This window comes from Vipera berus (genome assembly GCF_964194415.1).
Source record: "Vipera berus genome assembly, chromosome: 2".
Lineage (NCBI taxonomy): Eukaryota > Metazoa > Chordata > Lepidosauria > Squamata > Viperidae > Vipera > Vipera berus.
Window position 1 is genome coordinate 287949908 of NC_138203.1, and position 24147 is coordinate 287974054.

General features: G+C 44.0%; 2 protein-coding genes across 3 annotated transcripts; both read right to left on the minus strand.

The window, feature by feature from the left end:
* Positions 1 to 2786: 2786 nt before the first annotated feature.
* LOC308664649 (uncharacterized protein) lies at positions 2787 to 12083 on the minus strand. 2 transcript variants are annotated; one of them, XM_081322085.1, is made up of 6 exons: positions 11448 to 12083; positions 9948 to 10552; positions 8102 to 8216; positions 7924 to 7991; positions 6797 to 6926; positions 2787 to 4892 (listed from the first exon to the last, which is right to left on the minus strand). In XM_081322085.1, the coding sequence occupies exons 2-6, from the start codon at positions 10476 to 10478 to the stop codon at positions 3505 to 3507; spliced, it is 2232 nt and encodes a 743-aa protein (XP_081178211.1). In that variant the 5' UTR covers positions 10479 to 10552; positions 11448 to 12083; the 3' UTR covers positions 2787 to 3504. The 2 variants fall into 2 exon arrangements, with proteins under 2 accessions (XP_081178211.1, XP_081178210.1); XM_081322084.1 differs by having other exon boundaries at positions 10795 to 12083.
* A 4208-nt stretch (positions 12084 to 16291) lies between these two features.
* LOC308664655 (zinc finger protein 202-like) lies at positions 16292 to 23914 on the minus strand. Its single transcript, XM_081322091.1, has 5 exons — positions 23174 to 23914; positions 21850 to 21964; positions 21672 to 21739; positions 19645 to 19774; positions 16292 to 18008 (listed from the first exon to the last, which is right to left on the minus strand). Exons 1-5 carry the CDS (start codon positions 23702 to 23704, stop codon positions 17131 to 17133), a joined length of 1722 nt encoding a protein of 573 aa, XP_081178217.1. The 5' UTR covers positions 23705 to 23914; the 3' UTR covers positions 16292 to 17130.
* Positions 23915 to 24147: the final 233 nt, after the last annotated feature.

A 24147-nucleotide genomic window follows, 5' to 3' on the forward strand; every position in this document is an offset into this window, starting at 1 on the left:
TGTCTTCTGCATGGCTCCATTTTTGAGATGGGAGTGACCTATTTCCTTGAGAAAAAGTCAATTTTTCTTCATTGTCACCAAATATACCGTCTTCTCCATTAGTTAGATATTGCTCATTTACATCTAATATGCCTTCGCTTAGCTTCACAGATTTCCCAACATATTTTTTATTTATTTTTCCTTGTTGGACAAGACAGTCTTGCATTTGAGCATCAGTGGAAGATGAGCTTTCTGGATTCCAATTTTTTGACTGGTTCCTCTCATGGTTTTCTAGTTCCATTTGAACTGTAGACGTCTCTATTCCATCTTCAACTTTGATCACTTGGAACAATTCATAGGAATCTTGAACTGGGAAGGAAAAGGAAAAATAAAAATGACAGCAAGGTTAGGGAAAAAGATCGAACTGTAGGATGTCACAGGAATTTCCTTCTGAACTTTGGCCAAATATCAATCTATCGCATGTTTGCATGCTTATGGTGGCGTAGTATAGAAATGACAGTTTCTATATTCATAACCCATAGCATGTTTGAAAAAACCTAAACCACCATTTACTTGATCAGGATACTATCCTTCTGAAGATGCAACCTACAACTGCATTGGCTTTTTTAGCAATTGCAGCGCACTGCTGGCTCATACTTAAAATGGTGGTCCACAAGGACAGCAAGATCTCTCTCATTTAGTATGGTTGAGCCAAATACCTCCTATACCTGTGCACTTGATTTTTCCTCTCTAAACTGTAGGACCTTACTTTTCTCACCACTAAACAGAATCTTATTGGACAGGGCCCAATGCTCAACCCTGCTAAGATCCTTCTGAATCTCAAGTCTATCTTCTAAAGGGTTAGCAATTCCCCCAAGCTAGATGCCATCTTCAAAATTAATGAGTTCCTTGTCAAGGATGAAACTTTGGCAGCTACATGCCTCTGCATTTCAACTTGCCTTCAGATTAAGCGGGGGGGGGGGGTTACTTTCAAGTGGATTAGATGGAGAAATGAAACTTCTATGATTCAACTGAAGATCTTGAAAGCCTGAAGCCTTTTCAAGGGCAGCAGAATAGGTGTGGATTTGAAGCAGATGGTTCCAATAACAAAGTGAACTTGTTTATATGGAGGCTTGGCTGGGAAAATTATTGTTTAAGTCTATGAATTGGAGTTGGAATCTCAGAGTTAGTTTTGCTTCGACAGTACCATACAGTGAATTCAATAAACAGTAAGATTTTCAGGGATGGAATGCACCTAGAGTTTTATTTGGATTCTCAAGCTGGATGTTAACATTCCTATCCCCTTGTCTAGATCAGTTATGACGAAGAGTACTGGGCCCGTGATAGAACCTTGAGATATTCCACCACTACATTGTTTAATTCTACTTTATTATCATATACATTGTCAGAGTTTTTTTGTTTTTTGTTTACTATGCCAATGATAAACGTTGCTTCCCTCTGGACTCTTTTTGCAGATGCCTCTAACCACTGCTTAAACTATGTATCACATCACATCACCTTACCTTTACCTTTAAAGGTTCCCCTGCACATGCACGCTAGTCATTTCCGACTCTAGGGGCTGGTGCTTATCTCCGTTTCAAAGCCGAAGAGCCAGCGCTTGTCCGAGGATGTCTCCGTGGTCATGTGGCCGGCATGACTAGACACCAAAGGTGCACAGAACACTGTTACCTTCCCACCGTAGTGGTCCCTATTTTTCTACTTGCATTTTTACGTGCTTTCGAACTGCTAGGTTGGCAGAAGCTGGGACGAGTAACAGGCGCTCACTCTGCTACGCGGCACTCAGGATTCGACCTGCCAAACTGCCGATCTTCTGATCGACAAGCTCAGCGTCCTAACCTTATTGGTATTATGATTATTACTGTTGCTTTGCACGTACACTGAGTGCTTCTGCATGAGAAACAAATTCATTGTGTATCTAATCACACTTGGCCAATGAAGTATTCTATACAATGGATGCTCCATCACCGGAGACTTTTAAGAAGAGACTGGACAGTCAATTGTTTGAAATGGTATGAGCCAGGGGCTGGACTAGAAGACCTCCAAAGTTCCTTCCAACTCTAAAGTTCTATATTCTATGTGATGATGCGTGCACCTTTGGAATCGCTGAAGGACCAGTTTAGGAACAGATCTACCTGGAGAAAACCTGTCTCTGTAGTTGTAAAGAATTTTTACAGACATGATAGCTCATAATCCATCAGTAGACCTTCAATAAGAATGAGTAGTAAGGTTAGCATTGTCCTTTTAAGATTATTCTCATTATTTTTGGCATGTTTTCCCATATGTCTTCTACATACTGTATCTTGTAATGTTATCACATCTGCATTTCTGACTCATCAGAACTCTTGAATGCTTGGTGAGATATCAGTCTTCCCCTACAAGAAACTTCTCTTAATGAAGCTACTTGCTTTAACCATTCCATGTGTGCTAGCTAGACACAGCTAAGAACAGACTCAACGGGTTGAATATTTCCACAATACTAGGAACTATTCCTAAGCTGCCTTTGAGTAAATGATTTCAACCTGGACTCCCAAACCTTCAAGTTGTTGTTAGTTGCGAAGTCGTGCCCGACCCATCGCGACCCCACGGACAACGTTCCTCCAGGCCTTCCTGTCCTCTACCATCTTCTGGAGTCCATTTAAGCTCACGCCTACTGCTTCAGTGACTCCATCCAGCCACCTCATTCTCTGTCGTCCCCTACTCTTGCGCTCAAGTATCTTCAAGTATAAGCGCTCCAAACGTAATCCCACGACTGTCATTTTTTAATTGCGTCCAAGGACAACAAAATATATGATACAAACAAAACCATAGTAATGTATTTGATTTAATCTAAGGTTACAGGTAAACATTTTGTGGATGTTTTATATTATTTTAATGCCTTTTAAATAGTTTTTAAAATTTTAGACTTCTAAGCTTCTCAGGGTCTCTAGGCTGAGTTAGGCAGCCATACAAATTAAATAAATACAATGCATATTAGGTTTTGGACGTGCCCTTGTCATTCCACAGCGAAGCAAGCTTTGGCTCATTCACAGGAAAAAAGTCTGTTCATATGCAGTTATAGGCTTTCTCACCACTGTAGCTCCTTTTATGAGAAATATGACGTATCTCCACTGATCCTTATTTCAGCCTTGGAATCAGCTACTCGGCTAAAGTCGCAATTAGCAATTGGGATTCCTCATTTTGTTTGGACCAGAAAGGCAAAATATGCATATGTACTGAAGCAGATATATCATTTATATGGATTATTGTCCAAGTATAGCCTTGCAAGAGATTTTAGATGAATGTTCCAGTTCAGGCTCTTCTTGCATTCCCTGCATTGATATGGCAGGTAAGATGACAGGTCTTCAAAAAGCTCTTTGCACATTGCATGAAATTATTTGATTTCACCCATGTGGATCTCCCGGTGGGAAATAAGATATCTGCTCCAAGATCCTTCCACACTCCATGGATTAATATGGCTTCTCCCCTGCATGCATCCTTTTACAGAAAGTAAAATCACTATTCCATCTAAAGCCTTTCGCCTTCCATGCTATTATATGTTTTTTGCCCATGCGGATCTAGCTCTGGGAAGTAAGAGTACTCCTCCGAGCAGAGGTCTTTCCACACTGTGTGCATGTACGTGGCTTTTCCCATGTGGATCCTGTTATGGGACATAAACTCACTATACCATCTGAAGTCCCTTCCACACTCCATGCATTTATATGGTCTTTCCCCTGTGTGGATCCTGTTATGGGAATTAAGCGTGCTGACCCGAGTAAAGGTCTTTCCACACTTCGTGCACTTAAATGGCTTCTCCCCTGTGTGTCTCCTCTTGTGGAAAATAAGATAACGGTTCTCAAGAAAGGTCTTTCCGCAGTCCGTGCATTTAAAGGGCTTCTCCCCTGTGTGAATCTTCTTGTGGGAAATAAAGGAACTGCGCTCACTAAAACACTTTCCACACTCCACACATTTGTATGGCTTCTCCCCTGTGTGTTTCCTTTTGTGGGAAAGCAGGTAACGGCTCTGAACGAAGGTCATTCCACACTCCGTGCATTTATAGGGCTTCTCCCCGCTGTGGATCCTGGTATGGCAAATAAGATAGCTAATCGTGGTGAAGCTCTTTCCGCACACCACACATTTATGTGACTTCTCTCCCATGTGGGACTTACTGTGGGAAGTGAGAGATCCGCTTTGAGCAAAAGACTTTCCACACTCTCTGCAGTTGTACGGCTTCTCTCCTGTGTGGACTCTTTTATGGCGAGTAAGGGAGCTGCTTGTCGTGAAACTGTTTCCACACACCATGCATTTGTAGGGTTTTTCCCCTGTGTGGACCCGTTTATGGCTGGTCAGGTGACTGCTCTGGGAAAAGGTCTCTCCGCACTCCATGCATTTATACGGCTTTTCCCCTGTGTGGATCCTTTTATGGGAAATGAGATCACGCTTTCCCCTAAAGTCCCTCCCACATTCCATGCATTTGTACGGCTTCTCCCCTGTGTGGATCTTGTTATGGGAAGTAAGGTGACCGCTTCTTCTGAAGCTCTTTCCACATATCAAACATTGATATGGCTTGTCTTCTGCATGGCTCCATTTTTGAGATGGGAGTGACCTATTTCCTTGAGAAAAAGTCAATTTTTCTTCATTGTCACCAAATATACCGTCTTCTCCATTAGTTAGATATTGCTCATTTACATCTAATATGCCTTCGCTTAGCTTCACAGATTTCCCAACATATTTTTTATTTATTTTTCCTTGTTGGACAAGACAGTCTTGCATTTGAGCATCAGTGGAAGATGAGCTTTCTGGATTCCAATTTTTTGACTGGTTCCTCTCATGGTTTTCTAGTTCCATTTGAACTGTAGACGTCTCTATTCCATCTTCAACTTTGATCACTTGGAACAATTCATAGGAATCTTGAACTGGGAAGGAAAAGGAAAAATAAAAATGACAGCAAGGTTAGGGAAAAAGATCGAACTGTAGGATGTCACAGGAATTTCCTTCTGAACTTTGGCCAAATATCAATCTATCGCATGTTTGCATGCTTATGGTGGCGTAGTATAGAAATGACAGTTTCTATATTCATAACCCATAGCATGTTTGAAAAAACCTAAACCACCATTTACTTGACAATTATCCATAGATATTCAAATGTCACCCAGAATAAACTTTAGGAAGAATCAGGGGAAATATTCAGTGAGGTATTAGTAATGTTCTCTTTCTGTTGACTGGAACTAACCAACTACTTTAGGTTGCTACCTAAGTCACACAAGATCACTGTTCTTGAAGCAACATTGCTCTTACATAAACCCTGCAACCTCTGAAAACCACATGAATAAAATCAGATGCGCCAGAGGCCAAAAGAGAGCATGGTTCTCTCGTTCAACATCTGGGAACCACATAAGAGGACACCCGATTTTTCTCAGCCTCCGAAAATACATGCAAAAATTAGGAGCATTTCAAGAATAGTTCTTGGGTCATGGTGAACGCTGGCATGTCCCCCATAATATAGTGGCATGTCACCTTTGACACCAGTGTCATATGTTTGTCATTACTGATTGAGATTCCCCAACCCTCAGGCTCAAGACACAAATTAAAAGGTAGAAAAGTGATCTACTCAAAAGCCTGAAGAAATTGATAGTCCTTCTTAACAGAGATGGAGAAGCATCCAAGCCCAAAAAAGCTGAAATCGGTATAATCGGTATCTAAGGGAACACCTGCTGCCGGCATCAACTTCCCATCGTCCCGTGCACTCCCACAGGGAGGGCCTTCTTAGGGTACTGCCGGTCAAGGAATGCCGGCGGGTTATCCCCAGGGGAAGGGCGTTCTCTGTGGGTGCGCCGGCCCTTTGGAACCATCTTCCCACGGAGCTTAGTACTGCCCCCGACCTTCGCTCATTTCGCAGGGATTTGAAAACTTGGCTTTTTGAGCTGTCTGGCCCAGACTGAGGGGTTTTAATTATTTATTAATGGGGTTTTAGTTTAAGTTCAGGGACTTAATTTAATTTTAGTTTTAATCGATTTTAACTTTGTATGTATGTATTTTTAATTTTTCCCTGTAAACCGTCCTGAGTCCTACGGGAATAGGGCGGTATACAAGTTTAAATAATAAATAAATAAATAAATAATGCAATTCAGCAACTCCTCAAGCCAAGAGGTCACTGATAGGTGAACTAGAAATAGAAAAATACAGGTGACAAAAGGCACAGGATGCATTTAAGCAAAAAGGCATTGAGTTCTTTCCTTTGTTGATGTAGAAGAGGGCCAGATAACACAATAACAGAATTGGAAGGCACCTTGGAGGTCTTCTAGCCCAACCCCCTGCTCAGGCAGGAAACTTTATACCATTTCAGACAAATAGTTGTCCAATTTCTTCTTAAAAACTTCCAGTGTTGGAGCCATTCACAACTTCTGGAAGCAAGTTGTTCCACTGATTGATTGTTTTACCTGTCAGGAAAATTCTGCCTAGTTCTAGGTTGCTTCTCTCCTTGATTAGTTTTCCACCCGTTGCTTCTTGTCCTGCCTTCAGGTGCTTTGGAGAACAGCCTGACTCCCTCTTCTTGGTGACAACCCCTGAGATATTGGAACACTGCTATCACGTCACCCTCAGTCCTTTTTATCATTGAACTACAAATACCCAATTCCAGCAACCATTCTTTGTATGTTTTAGCCTCTAGTCCCCTAATCGTCTCTGTTGTTTTTCTTTTCCTTCTGTCCAAGGAGACGACATCTGGTTGAGTATTTTTTAAAATAAGCAATAAGTAACATTGTTTAATTTCCAACTATCTTCCCAAGCTCTCTGACGGGCGAGTAGCAAACTTGCTTACCCAGAGAGGCCACGTTCCTATAGTTTTCCATCATGACTTCCCAATGCAGGGCTTTTTGGTCAGGATCCAGCCAAGACCACTCCTCCTCAGAGAAATGCACAGCCACTTCCTCGAAGGACACAAGACTCTCCTGAATATTTGAAAAAAGAACAGAACAAGCCCATGAGGATTTGAAAGATACGTGCCATTGTTCACAAATGGACTAAGTTAAATTGGCTGTGCTTGGTAGGATTCCAAGGTTTAGCTGAGAATACCGTCTTTAACTGAAGACATTCTACAGCAGGTGTTACCAAGTTCCTTAATTCTGCACGACTTTCAGTCCTCTTCAGGGAAAATAACCCCATTTCTGGATATCTCTCTCTCTCCATGTATTTGTCTATCATTATATCTATCTATCCATCCATCCATCCATCCATCTATTTATCTATCATCTCTATCCATGTATTTATCTATCTATCGTTATCTCTGTCTGTCTGTCTGCCTTCAATCAATTTATTACAGCCAAAGGCCACACATAAATCAAACATCCAAATAAAACAAAACTAAATAGAACCATCACAAGAGGACATAGCAATACATCACTGTCTGTCTGTCTATCTGTCTGTCTCTATCTACTAGTAATCTGGCTGAAAGGGTGAAAAGCAGAAAAATTCCCTGGGAAGGCCAATTCTCAGCTTTTGCAAAGCTGGATTGTTTGGCCTCCAAATCCAAGCCCAAATCAGAGGATTGCAAAATTACTTTGCAGGCCCAAAATGCCGTGATTGCAAATTCTTTCCATTGGCATCACAGGTTTTCCATTGGTATCACAGGTTAATTGTCTGCCTTGTTTTTTTTTAACAAAAAAGCTTATATTTCTTATTGATTGTGAAGAATGCTTTGTGAAACAGTAATGCACCAGTGTATTTATTTTTTTTAATAAGCCTTGCACAAGAAAGTCAACAATGACCAAAAGAACTGGTCTCTGGCAACTGTTGCGATTGTGAGGTGTTTATTCTTACTTCTTGAAGGAGTTTACTTCTTGTAAATACATAGTAAGACTATCCAGCAGAATGAGTTAATTACCGGCTTTTAAAAATGACGTTGCTTAAACAGAATACAAATCTAATGAATCAATTTCCCTAACTTACTTCATTCGGAGGTTCAAACATTGTTTCATCTCCACCATAAAGACCGGAAAACTTCACTCTATGTTTCTCTGCAAGGGATACAGAATGTTAAAATGCATAATTAGCAAAATTGGAGGAGCTATTCTAACAGAGAAGGTAACTGAGCTGGGCTCTCACTGGGAAATAGGACTTTGATTACCTTCTGACGTGCCCTGACTTGGATCTTCCTGAGAGGTCCCCAAGAAAAACAGCTCCTGTGAGGGATTTAACGGATTCCCCCTTCCATCGGGATCTCTGATCTCCACAGTGGAGGACTATATTGTAGTTGGAGAAAAGAAGCAGAATTAATGGACATCGCACAACACAAAGTGGATTCTAGTTCTCTGACTACAACCTCAAAGTCTCCAATACTCTATGGAGATTCTCAGTCATCCAAAGTCATGGCTGCCCCAAAGGAGCTTTTTCAGGAGGCAACTAGACTTCCTTGTTTTTCTCTGAAGACGTTTCCCCGCCATCTGGTCAGAGCTGAAGAAACCTCTTGGAGAAGAAGCAAAACGTCTTCAGAGAAAAACAAGAAAGTCCAGTTGCTTCCTGAAAAAGCACTTTTGCGGCAACCATGACTTGGATGACTGAGAATTTCCATAGATATTTAGCCATGCACTTTGGGATGAGCACCCTTCGAAAGGTGTGGGAATATGAACTTTGCAGACTACAGGAACCATTTGTGCTTCAGTTTGAGATGCTGACAACACAAGACTGATTCCCCAACAGCCTGCTCCTGTCTTCAACAGTGAAGGAACCCAGGACAGAAGACATCATGCAACCAGAAGGCTCCATACCCATTTGCACTACTCAGGTGACCCCGAGGACACAAAAAAAACCCCTACAAATGGCCCCAAGGACTCTCTTTAAAAAAATGCAAATGACCAGCTGTTTGCAAGGAATATAAATCCACCATCCGGTCAGAACTGAAGCAGCTTTTTGGATGAAAAGCGAAAGATATTCAAAGAAAAGTCCAGTTGCCTCGTGAAAAAGCATCTTTGGGACAACCGTGACCTGGAATGAGCTGAACCGGTGGCAGCACCACACAAGCCTGAGCGAGAGATGGCTGGAGCTGCAGGGCTGTCAGGGCTGAGCTGGACCTCGGCACTGATCCCGTCACGTCTGCTGAGCCCAGAAGAAGCGCCGATCAGCTTGAATGTTGCAGCATCTTCAGGGTCTTGTGATTTACATTCAGATGCGTGGCAACTGATTCATATTTATGATGGTCACAGTGTCCCAGGGTCATGTGAAGTGACCAAAACCTGCTGCAACCACCTAGCACAGACATGTCAAACACAAGGCCCGGGGGCCGGATCCGGCCCGCAAAGTGGTTTCATGCGGCCCACGAAGCCATCCTGGAAACAGTGAGGGAACGGCCCCCACTGCCTTGGCCCTGGCCGAGAGACCCTCCTCCTGCCAGAGACCCTCAGATCTGTCCCACTCCTGCCCAGGCCCCCATAGGCACCCTTGATGGGAACGTTGTAGAGCTGGCCACGCCCACCCAGTAGGCCATACACACTCTAGCCACGCCCACCCAGTAGGCCACGCCCACCCTGGCCATACCCACCTGGCCCCCTGAGGGCAACCGTAATGCTGATGCGGCCCTCAATGAAATTGAGTTTGACACCCCTGACCTAGCAGATGGGGAGGGAATAAAAACCAAACACCCCCCCACCCCCGCTGCCAATCCTCAACAGAAACGCTCACAACAATGAAAACCTCGGACAGGAGGAAGAGCGCCGCCGGGCGGGCAGGCAGGTGTCTTGCTCGGCTGTGGTTTGGGGGGCACTTTTTTCAGTGCCGTTGTAACTTCGAACAATCACTAAGCGAACTGTTGTAAGTCGAGGACGACCTGCACTTCATCACTTTTTTCCTTTTTTTTGGTCATCAACTTTTTGACACCTTTGCTAGGCGACTGGTGGTACTCGGATGTTACCATATCCTAAAAGTGGTACAGTGGGTGGAAAGGTTGAAAAGCCCTGGCCTAGATGAAAGCCTCTCACCTGCAACTTGACCTGCTCCTTCTTGTCCTCCACCTGGCTCAGGAGCAGGCCTTCCACCAGGGCCACCGCCTGGGAGCTGCTCTCTGCTCCACACTCCCGCACCCAGCTTTCCATCTCTGGGGGTAGAAGGGCCAAGAACTGCTCCAGAACAACCAAGTCCAGCATCTGAGCTTTGGTGAGCTTTTCCCTTCTCAGCCACTGCCTGCAAAAGTCGTGGAGCTGACTGCAAAGTCCTCGGGGACCCTGGTATTGGACCCTCCTGAAGTTGCAGGGCTGAACTTCTGAATGCATGAGGGTTTCCTCCTCCAGGTTGGTCTCCTGCCCAGTGCTTGTCTGGATCTCCCCGGAGCTCTCAGGCCGAAGAGCAGGAGGGCCTTTTCCGGTCCCCTCACTTGCTAAACGTTGTGTCGCCATTCTGTCTCCGTCCTGCAAGGCAACTCCAACAGGGTCCAAGCCATCGTGTGGAGCTCCAAAGGCCTTTTCATTCATAGCATCGTTTCCGTTGCCGCAGGACCGACCATAGCAAGCCATTCTGTCCTCTTTGCCCAAGCCACGATTTTCCTCTCTTTGCGAAAGACATACAAAATGGCTTCCCGTTTGTATATCTGAGATGGAAAACAAAAGAAATAATAAAATTCTCAGAATTAAAAAGCGGCAGTTTAACCACTGAGCAGCACACAGCCCGATGCAGGTTCAGAGGTACTATTTTCTGAAATGGTATGAGATTTCAAGGGCATCGATCAGATCGGTCCTCCCGGTGTGTTGTCGTACAGAATACAGGTTGCCCTCAACTTACGACAGTTCATTTAGTGACCGCTCAAAAACGGCCCTGAAAAAAGTGACTTACGGCCTTTGCAGCATCCCCCAGGACCATGTCATCCAAATTCAGATGCTTGACAACCGGTCCATCTTTATGACCCCCGCAGTGTCCCAGGGTATCGTGATCCCTGTTTGCAACCTTCTGACCAGCAAAGTCAAGAAGGCAACCAGATTCACTTAACAACCGGCTTCGTAACTTTTTTTTATTTTTTTTTATTTATTATTTTTTTTATTATTACATTTATATCCCGCCCTTCTCTGAAGACTCAGGGCGGCTTACAAGCTTAGCAGTAGCCTTCATTCTATGTATATGCCTGCTTGTTAGGGCTTTCACACACACCCCAAGCGGCATTATTACAAAGTCAGCTTAATTGCCCCCAACAATCTGGGTCCTCATTTTACCTACCTCGGAAGGATGGAAGGCTGAGTCAACCTTGAGCCTGGTGGGACTCGAACCTGCACTAATTGCAGGCAGCTGGTGTTACGTAAGGAGGCATTAGCCCACTGCTCCACCAAGGCTCTTCTTATCAACTTATCAGCTGCAGCGATTCACTTAACCACTGTGGCAAGAAAGGGCGTAAAAATGAGGCCAAACCCACTTAACAAAATACCCCCCTTCACAACAGGGCTCCCAATTGTGGTGGTTGAGGACAACCTGTATGGGACTGAGTTGGAACGCACCATCAACCCACTTGGGAGGATTTCGGTTGTCCTTCTTTCTCACTAGGAAGTTTTCCCTTTTTTCAAAAACTGGATCCTCCTAGGAAGGTTCACACAACCTGCCTGACCCCCAAAAAGGTGAACAAACCACGAAAGATCCGTTCGCATCCAAGGAAAAGCCAGGAAAAGACCCCTGGCTGAGGATGCCCCCTTTCCCTTCTTCCGGGTGGCCCTTGGGAGAGCCGCCTCTCCCTCTGACACGCAGGCAGGTTCACACAAGCTGCCCGAAGCCCCAAGCGAGCCAGCCAAGCGCAGGGCCGACGTCTCCCCGCCCTTCTGCCAGCAGGGCCGGGAAGGAAGCAGCCCCGCTTCGCTCCCCCTCCGGACTGCGGAGGATCGGGTCCTCTCGCAGCCTCTCCCTGCCCCGGGTGCGAATCCTGCCTCTTTTCTCTCCTGCTGGGCCAACCCTCCTCTCCCGCGCCCACACTCGGGCTCCTCTTCCCCGGACACGGGGCGGGAAGCGACCCCCGGATCCCCGCCGCCTTCCTGGGATCCGCGGTTCTTCTTCTCCTGCTCCGGAGCTCCGCTTTCCCCCTGCTGTGGAACATGGGACCCGGGATTGCACCCGGAGGATGGCGAGACCCGGGTCTCCCCCTCCCTCCGCCTCCCTTTGCACGGGAAGAGCCCCTCCCCCACCTAAGACACGCATGAATCTCTGTCCCCCCCTCCCCCCGCGAGAGGCTCCCGCAGCCTCTTCGCCTCCCGCGGGGCTCCAGGGGTTAAGGGGAGCGAGGGCGGTCTCCTAGAGCGTCAGGCGTTTGTGACGTCACGCCCCTCTGGTAAACCAGCCGTGACTTTCGCCTTCCATTGACCCAAAGGGGAAGCTCCTGGAGCCCCCTGGCGGATCCTGCGTGCACTGCAGCTGCTCTTGCCCTGAGTTGGAGAAAGGGACCGTTTTTTCCATGGAGGGAGGGGGACAGGAGGAAGGAAGCTGTGGTCGCATCCTTTCCTTCCCATCAATCTTCTCAATCCAGTTGCTCTGGGCAACTTTTGAACCTATCATTTCTTTTAAAATAAGTTCAGAGTAGAGCTGGAAGGGACTTTGTAATAATTTATTTATTTATTTATTTTATTACATTTATATACCGCCCTTTCCCCCCCCCCAAGGACTCAGGGCGGTTTACAGGGTGATTAAAAACAAAGATGTTGTTGTTGTTGTTAGTTGCAAAGTCGTGTCCGACCCATCGCGACCCTATGGACTGACTGTATAGAGCTTCTCCATCTTTGGCTGCAGAGCATATAGTCAATCAAAGATACAAAGATACAAAATCAAAGATACAAAGATACAAAAACAAAGATACAAAAGTTAAAAACAAATTTAAAAAAAAATTATATTCGTCCCTGCATAAATAAAACCCCAGTTAAAATTAAGATTAATAAGCTGACTTTGTAATAATGCTGCTTGGTGGGGGGGGGGCGAAAGCCCTAATAAGCAGGCATATACATAGAATGAAGGCTATTGCTAAGCACGTTGATTTGTGCTTTAAATTGTAAGCCGCCCTGAGTCTTCGGAGAAGGGCGGGATATAAATGGGATTTTTAAAAAAATCTTGGAGGTCTTCTAGTCCAGCCCCTTGCTGGATAATTAAGTTCCCAGTTGATACCACCGTAGTGGGTCTTATTACAGGGGGAGATGAAACAGCATAGGGGGGGGAGGTACAAAAATTATCCATTTGGTATTCCAAGAACAACTTGCACCTGAACATCGGCAAGACAAAAGAAATGGTGTTAGACGTCCGGAGGAAATAAGAGGGACCTGCCCCATTTTACATCGGGGAGGACTGTGTGGAGAGAGTTTCCTCCTTTAAATTCCTGGGAGTCTAACCTCTGTGAAGATCTGACCTGGAAAGTTAATACAACCCAGGTGTCCAGAAAGGCCCAACAGAGTCTCCGCTTCCTCAGGGTCTTGTGGAAGAACAGGGTAGACAACGGCTAATGGCCCTCTTTTACTGTTCTACTATAGAGAGCGTCCTCTCGCACTGTATTGTGGTTTGGTATACTGGCCTGACAGCTGCGGATAGGAAAGTAATAATAATAATAATAAGTTGGAAGGGACCTTGGAGGTCATCTAGTCGAACCCCCTGCTCAGGCAGGAAACCCTATACCATTTCAGACAAATGACTGGCCAGTCTCCTCTTAAAAACTTCCAGTGTTGGAGCATTCACCATTTCTGGAGGCAGGTTCTTCCACTGGTTAGGGCAGGTTGTTCCACTGGTATTACAGAGGGTGGTGAGCACAGCACAAGACATTGTGGGCTGTCCCCTGCCACCACTGGATGACATTGCCAGGGCTCGCTGCCTTGGAAGAGTGAGGAAAATTCTCAGGGATGACTCACACCCTGGTCGGTATCTCTTTACTCTCCTACCATCGGGTAGGAGATATAGGAGTATAACCAGCCGTACCAACAGGCGGAAGAACAGCTTTTATCCATGGGCTGTTAGGCTCTTGAACAGGAAATAATTTTATACTTTTATGTATGACTGACTTGCGAGGACGGTGTGTTGTGCAATTAGCTCACATGGTGTAACAAGATGGAGGGTTTATTGTCACTGTGAATGGGGGGGGGCATGAAGGGAGGCTCAGCCAATCTCAATGTATGTTACGTACTGGGCTTTTGGAACATCACCACGTGCTCTGCTGGAGAACCAACGGTTCTCCAGCATCTCAGACAGGATGGCACCAGTCCTGCTATTGGTCAACTTTGGGTGGCAAGTATAGCTTCAATCCGATTGGTTAATACCATAGGGCCTGGCTATATATATTGAGGCAGGGTGACTCCAATCTCTCAGTACAGTTTCTGCTTAAATAAAGTATGTGTTCGTCTGTTACTCCTCTGCATGTTCTCGTTCCTGCTCATCAGAGCCCACGATTTAATAGTATGCATGGTTGTACTTTGACAATAAAGGTTCATTCATTCATTTAATCTTTGATCTGGCCATGTCTATTTCTTGACTCAAACTTTTGAAAATTCCCCTGGCACTTCACTCACAAGACCCAAAATGGAGGATGCTTCACGTCACATACAGTACAGTGTAGTTCAATAAATAAATAAATATTATGCTGCAAGTAAATAAATACAGTGAAATCAAATAATTTATAGTACAGTAATTTAATGAAAGTTTATCTTTTTACAAAATGGCTAGATAAGTGTGATTTTAAAAACATTTGTCCCCTATCTCACACTTTCAACCATACACACTGCAGAACATTATTCTAATCACAGATGCCTTTCTGAGTTTTCCTTCTGATCTCATTATATTGTATATTACAGTGCAATTCTAATATTCTTCTTAAAGAACTAGACTAAAATGGAAGTGCTTCGGTGACTATAGTATTATTAGTCGTTTATTATTAAAAGCCTTTTAAGGACTGCATTGAAATTTTTTATTGTGCAGTACTAAGGTTAAGAATACAGCTGTTAACTTGCTTTTTTCCCTTTGTAGTAAACTCTTGTTATATAAAGGGCTTTTCTACTTAAAAAAATAAAACAAATAAAATAAATTACCAATTTAAATAGTTTGGAGGAAAAGATACTCCTATCACAATCTTCCCCCACAGTACAGTACCTCATTTAACAATCATGCTGCTCACATAATGCCCGTCATAATTCACTCAATGAGCAGATAGCAGATGGTCATAAGTTGGGTCTGGTCACATGATCACTTGCTAAAAGACCCCAGCTTAGCAACTGAGATTCCAGTCCTAACTGTGGTCATAAGTCAAGGGCCACATGTGGTTTTTCTTAATTTCCTACTATTTCATTTTCGTCCCCAAATAAATTTCTAAATGTCTCACTTCTTATTTCATCATTTGCAATGTCAGCACAATGGAGTTGTTTTCATGCTCAAAATTCTGAGTATCTCTATCTTGGGATGGAGAGAAGGAGAAGGGGGAGGGGAAGGAGCAGGGGAAGGGGGAGAATTCAATTCCTGGCAAATAGATGGGGAAGAAATGGAGGTAGTGACAGATTTTATTTTCCTGGGCTCCAAGATCACCGCAGATGGGGACTGCAGCCAAGAAATTAAAAGACGCTTGCACCTGGGGAGGAAAGCCATGGCAAATCTAGACAGCACACTAAAAAGCAGAGACATCACCCTGTCAACAAAAGTGCGTATAGTCAAGGCTATGGTCTTCCCAGTTGCAATGTATGGCTGTGAAAGTTGGACCATAAGAAAGGATGAACGCCAAAGAATTGGACTGCAAGGCGATCAAACCGGTCAGTCCTAGAGGAGATCAACCCTGACTGCTCTTTAGAAGGCCAGATCCTGAAGTTGAAACTCAAATACTTTGGCCACCTTATGAGAAGGAAAGACTCACTGGAGAAGAGCCTAATGCTGGGAAAGATTGAGGGCAAGAGAAGAAGGGGACGACAGAGAATGAGGTGGCTGGATGGAGTCACTGAAGCAGTAGGCGTGAGCTTAAAGGGACTCCAGAAGATGGTAGAGGACAGGAAGGCCTGGAGGAACGTTGTCCATGGGGTCGCAATGGGTCGGACATGACTTCGCAACTAACAACATATAAAGCTTTGTCTTAGAAAGATGCATCAGGGAGATGCAGCTTCTTCTACTGCCTTGGGCAGCAGCCCCCATTAAATGTCTACCTGTTCACATCCCTTCCAGAACCAGGATCAAGTGGAAACTGGGATAAACATAAATTTAAGACAAAAAGATTTTCTCTTATTGGTGTGCTATAGCAATTGTCACTTTAAAATGTACATACCTTCAAAAATCTGCAGTTTATAATTAAAACAGCACATACCCATTGTTTTACTTTCACTGGTAAATTCATCTTGAGGCTTGTCAAATGTGAGGGTCAAGCTCAAAAATTTAATTTAATTTAATTTAATTTATTAATATTTCTATACCGCCCTTCTCCCGAAGGACTCAGGGCGGTGTACAGGGCAAGAATAAAATAAGAGTTACAAAAATTAAAAGATAATTAAATACATGCCCATAAAAACAGTTGATACATTAATAAAAACCCCAATAAAATGATAATAAAAAACCCCACCAATCCCCCCTCAGGCCAGGCCGGCTTGTTCGAACAGGTATGTTTTCAGATCGTGGCGAAAGGAGCGAAGATCGGGCGCCGTCCGGAGCTCAACCGGTAACTGGTTCCATAGCTCCGGGGCGCCCACAGAGAAAGATCTCCCCCTGGGGGCCACCAATCTACATTCTCTGACCGGTGGCACCCTGAGGAGTCCCTCTCTGTGGGAACGCACAGGGCGGAGGGAAGTTGACGCCGGCAGCAGGTGTTCCCTAAGGTACTCCGGACCCCTGCCATGTAGGGCTTTAAACACCATTACTAGTACCTACCTTTCCCTAGCTCATTATACCAAAATAGGAAATGTCTTAGATGCTCTCTGGTGTTGGTTTGTTACTTGCAAATGTTTCATTGCCTAACTAGGTAACATTATCAGTGCCAGTGTTTATATACAGTTTATACAGAGTAGCTCGCTTTGCCAGTGTTGATGTGGGTGCAGTTTCCTCCTATTTAGTTTGGTTTGGGATTCTTATTTTACCAGTTGAAACTGTGTGTTCTGATTCAGTTTTCTACACGCCTTCCGATTGCTAGTTGATATTCAGATTATTCCACATTCCAAACATTTATATGGTTTCTCCCCTATGTGAAGGTTGTAATGGTAACTATGGGGACCACACTCTCTGCGTGTATACGGTTTTTCTCATATGATAAATAAGGGAACTATTGTGACTGAAGCTCTTTCCACACTCCATGCACTTATACGGCTTCTCCCCTGTGTGGATCCTTTTATGGGAAGTCAGATTACTGAGTCGGCTGAATCCCTTTCCACAATCCGTGCATTTATAGGGCTTCTCCCCTGTGTGGATTCTTCTATGTGTTACAAGAGAGGCTCTTCCACAGAACCCCTTTCCACACTCCAAGCATTGATAGGGTTTTTCTCCTCTGTGGACCCATTTGTGATTGGTAAGATAACTGCTGTGGGAAAAGGTCTCTCCACACTCCGTGCATTTATATGGCTTTTCCCCTGTGTGGATCCTCTTATGGGAAATGAGATTATGCTTTCCCCTAAAGTTCCTCCCACATTCCATGCATTTGTATGGCTTCTCCCCTGTGTGGATCTTCTTATGGTTAGTAAGATAACCGCGTCTTCTGAAGCTCTTTCCACATATGAAACATTGATACGGCTTGACGTCTGTGTGGCTCCATTTTTGAGATGGGAGTGACCTATTTCTTTCAGAAAGACTGAAAGTCAATTTTTCTTCATTGTCTCCGAATACAGCATCTTCTTCTTTCGTTAGATATTGCTCATTTACATCTAATACGCCTTCGCTTAGTTTCACAGATTTCCCAATATGTTTTTTATTTATTTTCCCTTGTTGGACAAGACAGTCTTGCATCTGAGCATCAGTGGAAGATGAGCTTTCCGGATTCCAATTTTTTGACTGGTTCCTCTCATGGTTTTCTAGTTCCATTTGAATTGCAGATGTCTCCATTCTATCTTCAACACTGATCACTTGGACCAATTCACAGGAATCTTGAACTAGGAAGGAAAAGGAAGAATAAAAATGACAGCAAAGTTAGGGAATGGAAAAGAAAAGGAAAAATAAAAATGACAGCAAGGTTAGGGGAAAAGATCAAACTGTAGGATGTCACATGAATTTCCTTCTGAACTTTGGCCAAATATCAATATATTGCATGTCTGCAATAGCGTAGTATAGAAATGACAGTTTCTATATTCATAAGCCATAACATGTTTGAAAAGACCTAAACCACCTTGTACTTGACAATTATCCATAGATATTCAAATGTCACCCAGAATAAACTTTAGGAAGAATCAGGGGAACTATCCAGTGAGGTATTAGGAGAAAAACTAACATTTATTGAAGGGAGTCAATTCTAGCAGGGACCTGTGAGAACCAAATCAATTTTAACACATCTTTTTCCTCCAACCTAATTTACCTTCCCTTTGCTGTTCATTTTCTCCTGCCAAAATCATACGGTTGCAGAATAAAATGAGAGTTGTTCAATTAAACCTCAATAGCATGTTTAAAATGGGAAAAAATGGCACCATTTAGCCCAGAGATGGATAATTGTTTTGACTGAATGTGTCAGAAATTCAGAAAATTCCCAACCCGACGCTGCTGGTATATCACACAACCCTTCCCCTAAACAAAAGAGAAACAATTCTCTTTTTCTTCCCCATTTAAGCCATCCTGAAGAATAGTTCTCGGTAGCAGCACCAAAGATGGGTTTGAAGGAGAGGCCTGGACCTCATTGTTTTGACTCAAGAGGACAATGACTTAAAATATGAGCCAGCCGTGTGCTGCAGCTGCCAAAAAAAGCCAACACAGTGCTAGGCTGCATTAACAGAGGGATAGAATCAAGATCAAGTGAAGTACTAATACCACTTTACAATGCTTTGGTAAGGCCACACCTGGAATACTGCATCCAGTTTTGGTCAACACGATGTAAAAAAGATGTCGAGACTCTAGAAAGGGTACAGAGAAGAGCAACAAAGATGATTGGGGGACTGGAGGCTAAAACATATAGGGAATGGTTGCTGGAATTGGGTATGTGTAGTTTAACGAAGAGAAGAGTGAGGGGTGACATGATAGCAGTGTTCCAATATCTCAGGGGTTGCCACAAAGAAGAGGGAGTCAACCTAATCTCCAAAGCACCTGAAGGCAAGAAGAGAAGGAACTTTTCCTTCTGTCCAAGGAAAACAACATCTGGTTGAATATTTTTTAAAAATAAGCAATAAGTAACATTGTTTAGGGATGTGGTGGCTCAGTGGGTTAGGACGCTGAGCTTGTCAATCAGAAGGTCAGCAGTTTGGTGGGTCGAATCCCGAGTGCCGCGAGTGAGCGCCTGTTACTTGTCCCAGCTTCTGCCAACCTAACAGTTCGAAAGCACGTAAAAATGCAAGTAGAAAAATAGGGACCACTACAGTGGGAAGGTAACAGCGTTCCGTGCGCCTTTGGCATCTAGTCATGCTGGCCACATGACCACGGAGACGTCCTCGGACAAGCACTGGCTCTTCGGCTTTGAAACGGAGATGAGCACCGGCCCCTAGAGTTGGAAACGACTAGCACGCATGTGCGGGGGAACCCTTTACCTTTACAACCATTTTCAACTATCTTCCCAAGCTCTCTGATTGGGGAGGAGCAAATTCTTACCCACAGAGGCCACATTCCTATAATTTTCCGTCATGACTTCCCAATGCAGGGCTTTTTGGTCAGGATCCAGCCAAGACCACTCCTCCTCAGAGAAATACACAGCCACTTCCTCAAAGGACACAAGATCCTCCTGAATATTTAAAAAAAGAACAGAACAAGCCCATGAGGATTTTTTTTTTAATTTTTAATTTTAATTCCATTGATATCCCGCCCTTCTCCGAAGACTCAGGGCAGCTTACAAGCTTAGCAGTAGCCTTCATTCTATGTATATGCCTGCTTATTAGGGCTTTCACACACACCCCAAGCGGCATTATTACAAAGTCAGCTTAATTGCCCCCAACAATCTGGGTCCTCATTTTACCTACCTCGGAAGGATGGAAGGCTGAGTCAACCTTGAGCCTGGTGGGATGCGAACCTGCACTAATTACAGGCAGCTGGTGTTACTTAAGGAGGCATTAGCCCACTGCTCCACCAAGGCTCATGCTTGAAAGATACGTGCCATTGTTCACAAATGCACTAAGTTAAATTGGCTGTGCTTGGTAGAATTCCAAGGTTTAGCTGAGAATATGTCTTTAACTGAAGACATTCTACAGCAGGTGTTACCAACTTCCTTAATTCTTCAGTCTATCTGAACAGAACCATCACAAGAGGACATAGCAATACATCACTGTCTGTCTGTCAGTCTGTCTCTCTATCTTCTAGTAATCTGGCTGAATGGGTGAAAAGCAGAAAAATTCCCTGGCAAGGGCAATTCTCAGCCTTTGCAAAGCTGGATTCTTTGGCCTCCAACTCCAAGCTCAAATCAGAGGATCGCAAGCTACTCTGCAGGCCAAAAATGCCTTGATTGCAAATTCTTTCGGAACCATTTATTAAAAAGAGTTTTCCATTGGCATAGCAGGTTAATTGTCTGCTTTGTTTTTTTTAACAGAAAAAGGTTATTTTTCTTATCAACGATTGTGAAGAATGCTTTGTGAAACAGTAATGCACCAGTGTATTTATTTATTTTTAAATATACCTTGCACAACAAAGTCAACAATGACCAAAAGAACTGGTCTCTGTTTAGCAACTGCTGAGATTGTGAGGTGTTTACTCTTTACTTCTTGAAGGAGTTTACTTCATTCATTCATTCATTCATTCATTCATTCATTCATTCATTCATTTATTTATTTATTTATTTATTTATTTATTTATTTATTTATTTATTTATTACATTTATATCCCGCCCTTCTCCGAAGACTCAGGGCGGCTTACAAGCTTAGCAGTAGCCTTCATTCTATGTATATGCCTGCTTGTTAGGGCTTTCACACAGCCCCAAGCGGCATTATTACAAAGTCAGCTTATTGCCCCCAACAATCTGGGTCCTCATTTTACCTACCTCAGAAGGATGGAAGGCTGAGTCAACCTTGAGCCTGGTGGGATGCGAACCTGCACTAATTGCAGGCAGCTGCTGTTACTTAAGGAGGCATCAGCCCACTGCTCCACCAAGGCAGTAAACTCATAGCAAGAATATCCAGTAGAACGAGTTTAATTAATGGCTTTTAAAAATGACATTGCTTAAACAGAATCTGAGGGTGGAAATGACTAACCCGTGTCCCAACAATAGTCTTCAGAGGCAGCTAACCTGAAGCCACAGCCATTTGTCTGAAATGGTATAGGGTTTCCTGCCTTAGCAGGAGGTTGGACTAGATGACCTCCAAGGTCCCTTCCAAATTATTATTATTATTATTATTATTATTATTATTATTATTATTATTGTTGTTGTTGTTGTTGTTGTTGTTGTTTTGTTGTTGTTGTGTTGTTGTTGTTGTTGTTGTTGTTGTTGTTGTTATTATTATTATTATTATTATTATTATTATTATTATTATTATTATTATTATTATTCCCCTTTCCACGTTGTTCAGAAAACATGGAAATAACCCAGCCCAAACAAGAGGGGGAAATGGAAGGAGAGAGTGTTCCGTACACCAGCTTCACTTCCCGAAGGAAGGAGAGAATACAAATCTAATGAATTAATTTCCGTAACTTACTTCATTCGGAGGTTCAAACATTGTTTCAGCTCCACCATAAAGACCGGAAAACTTCACTCTATGTTTCTCTGCAAGGGATACAGAATGTTAAAATGCATAATTAGCAAAATTGGAGGAGCTATTCTAACAGAGAAGGAAACTGAGCTGGGCTCTCACTGGGAAATAGGACTTTGATTACCTTCTGAAGTGCCCTGACTTGGATCTTCCTGAGAGGTCCCCAAGAAAAACAGCTCCTGTGAGGGATTTAACGGATTCCCCCTTCCATCAGGATCTCTGATCTCCAGAGTGGAGGACTATGTTGTAGTTGGAGAAAAGAAGCAGAATTAATGGACATCACACAACACAAAGTGGATTCTAGTTCTCTGAATACAACCTCAGTGTCCCCAATACTCTATGGAGATTCTCAGTCATCCAAAGTCACGGCTTCCCCAAAGGAGCTTTTTCAGGAGGCAACTAGACTTCCTTGTTTTTCTCTGAAGACGTTTCCCCACCATCTGGTCAGAGCTGAAGAAACCTCTTGGAGGAGAAGCAAAACGTCTTCAGAGAAAAACAAGTAAATCCAGTTGCCTCCTGAAAAAGCACCTTTGGGGCAACCATGACTTTGGATGACTGAGAATCTCCATAGAGAAGTGAATGGAACAATGTCCTACAAGAATTTGTGAGCGTCCATCAGTGAGGCTGGAAAGAAGAAAGGAACGGCTATTGTGGGATTCAGAGACCAGTCATCGCAGGGTGTCCCAAAATATCTGTCTGCCTATGCAGAGTTTATTGTAGTTATACAGTTTTAACAAGCAGAAAATAACACACAGCAAAAGCATTGTTTATTGGTATACTCCCTAGTCAATCTTAAAGAACATCTGAACCTCCTATCCAGGGCAGAGTCTCTCTTATCTAGCTAGTTCTTGGCAGTGCTAATTGGAATGAGCTCATAGACATGCGGATAACAGGATACTAAGGCAGGCAGTTTTCTGCGCACAGTCCCTTCATATCCTTGACCTCCATCTCCATCGGTCAGAGAGTGTCGGCTGGCGGCCCCCAGGGGGAGGCCGTTCTCTGTGGGCTCGCCAGACCTTTGGAATCATTTACCGGTTGAGCTCTGGATGGCTCCTGACCTTCACTCTTTCCGCCGTGACCTGAAAACTCACCTATTTGAACAAGCCGGCCTGGTCTGATGGGTTTGGAGTATTTTAATTGTAATTTTAATTAACTTTTTACTTGCAATTGGGTTATTCTATTTAATTCTCATTTTAACTTTTGTATATTGTATTTTTATTGCACTTTATTGCCCTGTACACCGCCCTGAGTCCTTCGGGAGAAGGGCAGTATAGAAATTAAATAAATAAATAAATAATAAATAATCTCTACATCCTATTTCAAATCTAGAAGGCGTAACGGATTTAGCGTACCCTCTCCACATATAACGAGTGCCAGAGAAGTCTGGGGTGAAGAATTTCAACCCATTCTTTAATCCCTACTGGAGTCCCCAGATGAAAGTCTCTCACCTGCAACTCGACCTGCTCCTTCTTGTCCTCCACCTGGCTCAGGAGGAGGCCTTCCACCAGGGCCACCGCCTGGGAGCTGCTCTCTGCTCCACACTCCCGCACCCAGCTTTCCATCTCTGGGGGTAGAAGGGCCAAGAACTGCTCCAGAACAACCAAGTCCAGCATCTGAGCTTTGGTGAGCTTTTCCTTTCTCAGCCACTGTCTGGAAAAGTCGTGGAGCTGACTGCAAAGTCCTCGGGGACCTTGGTATTGGAACCTCCTGAAGTTGCAGGGCTGAACTTCTGAATGCATGAGGGTTTCCTCCTCCAGGTTGCTCTCCTGCCCAGTGCTTGTCTGGATCTCCCTGGAGCTCTCAGGCCGAAGAGCAGGAGGGCCTTTTCCGGTCCCCTCACTTGCTAAAAGTTGTGTTGCCATTCTGTCTCCGTTCTGCAAGGCAACTCCAACAGGGCCCAAGCAATCGTGTGGATCTCCAAAGGCCTTTTCATTCATAGCATCATTTCCGTTGCCGCAGGACCGACCACAGCAAGCCATTCTGTCCTCTTTGCCCAAGCCACGATTTTCCTCTCTTTGCGAAAGACATACAAAATGGCTTCCCGTTTATATATCTGAGATGGAAAACAAAAGAAATAATAAAAAAAACATTCTCAGAATTAAAAAGCGGCAGTTTAACCACTGAGCAGCACTCTGCCCTATGCTAGTTGGGAGGTACTATTTTCTGAGATGGTATTAAGATTTCAGGAGCATCGATCAGATCGGTCCTCCCGGTGTATTGTGGTACACAATACAGGTTGCCCTCGACTTACGACAGTTCATTTAGTGACCGCTCAAAAACGGCACTAGAAAAAGTGACTTATGACCGTTTTTCAGAGTTACGGCCTTTGCAGCATCTCCAGGACCATGTCATCCAAATTCAGATGCTTGACAACCGCTCCATCTTTACGACCCCTGCAATCTCCCAGGGTCATGTGATCATT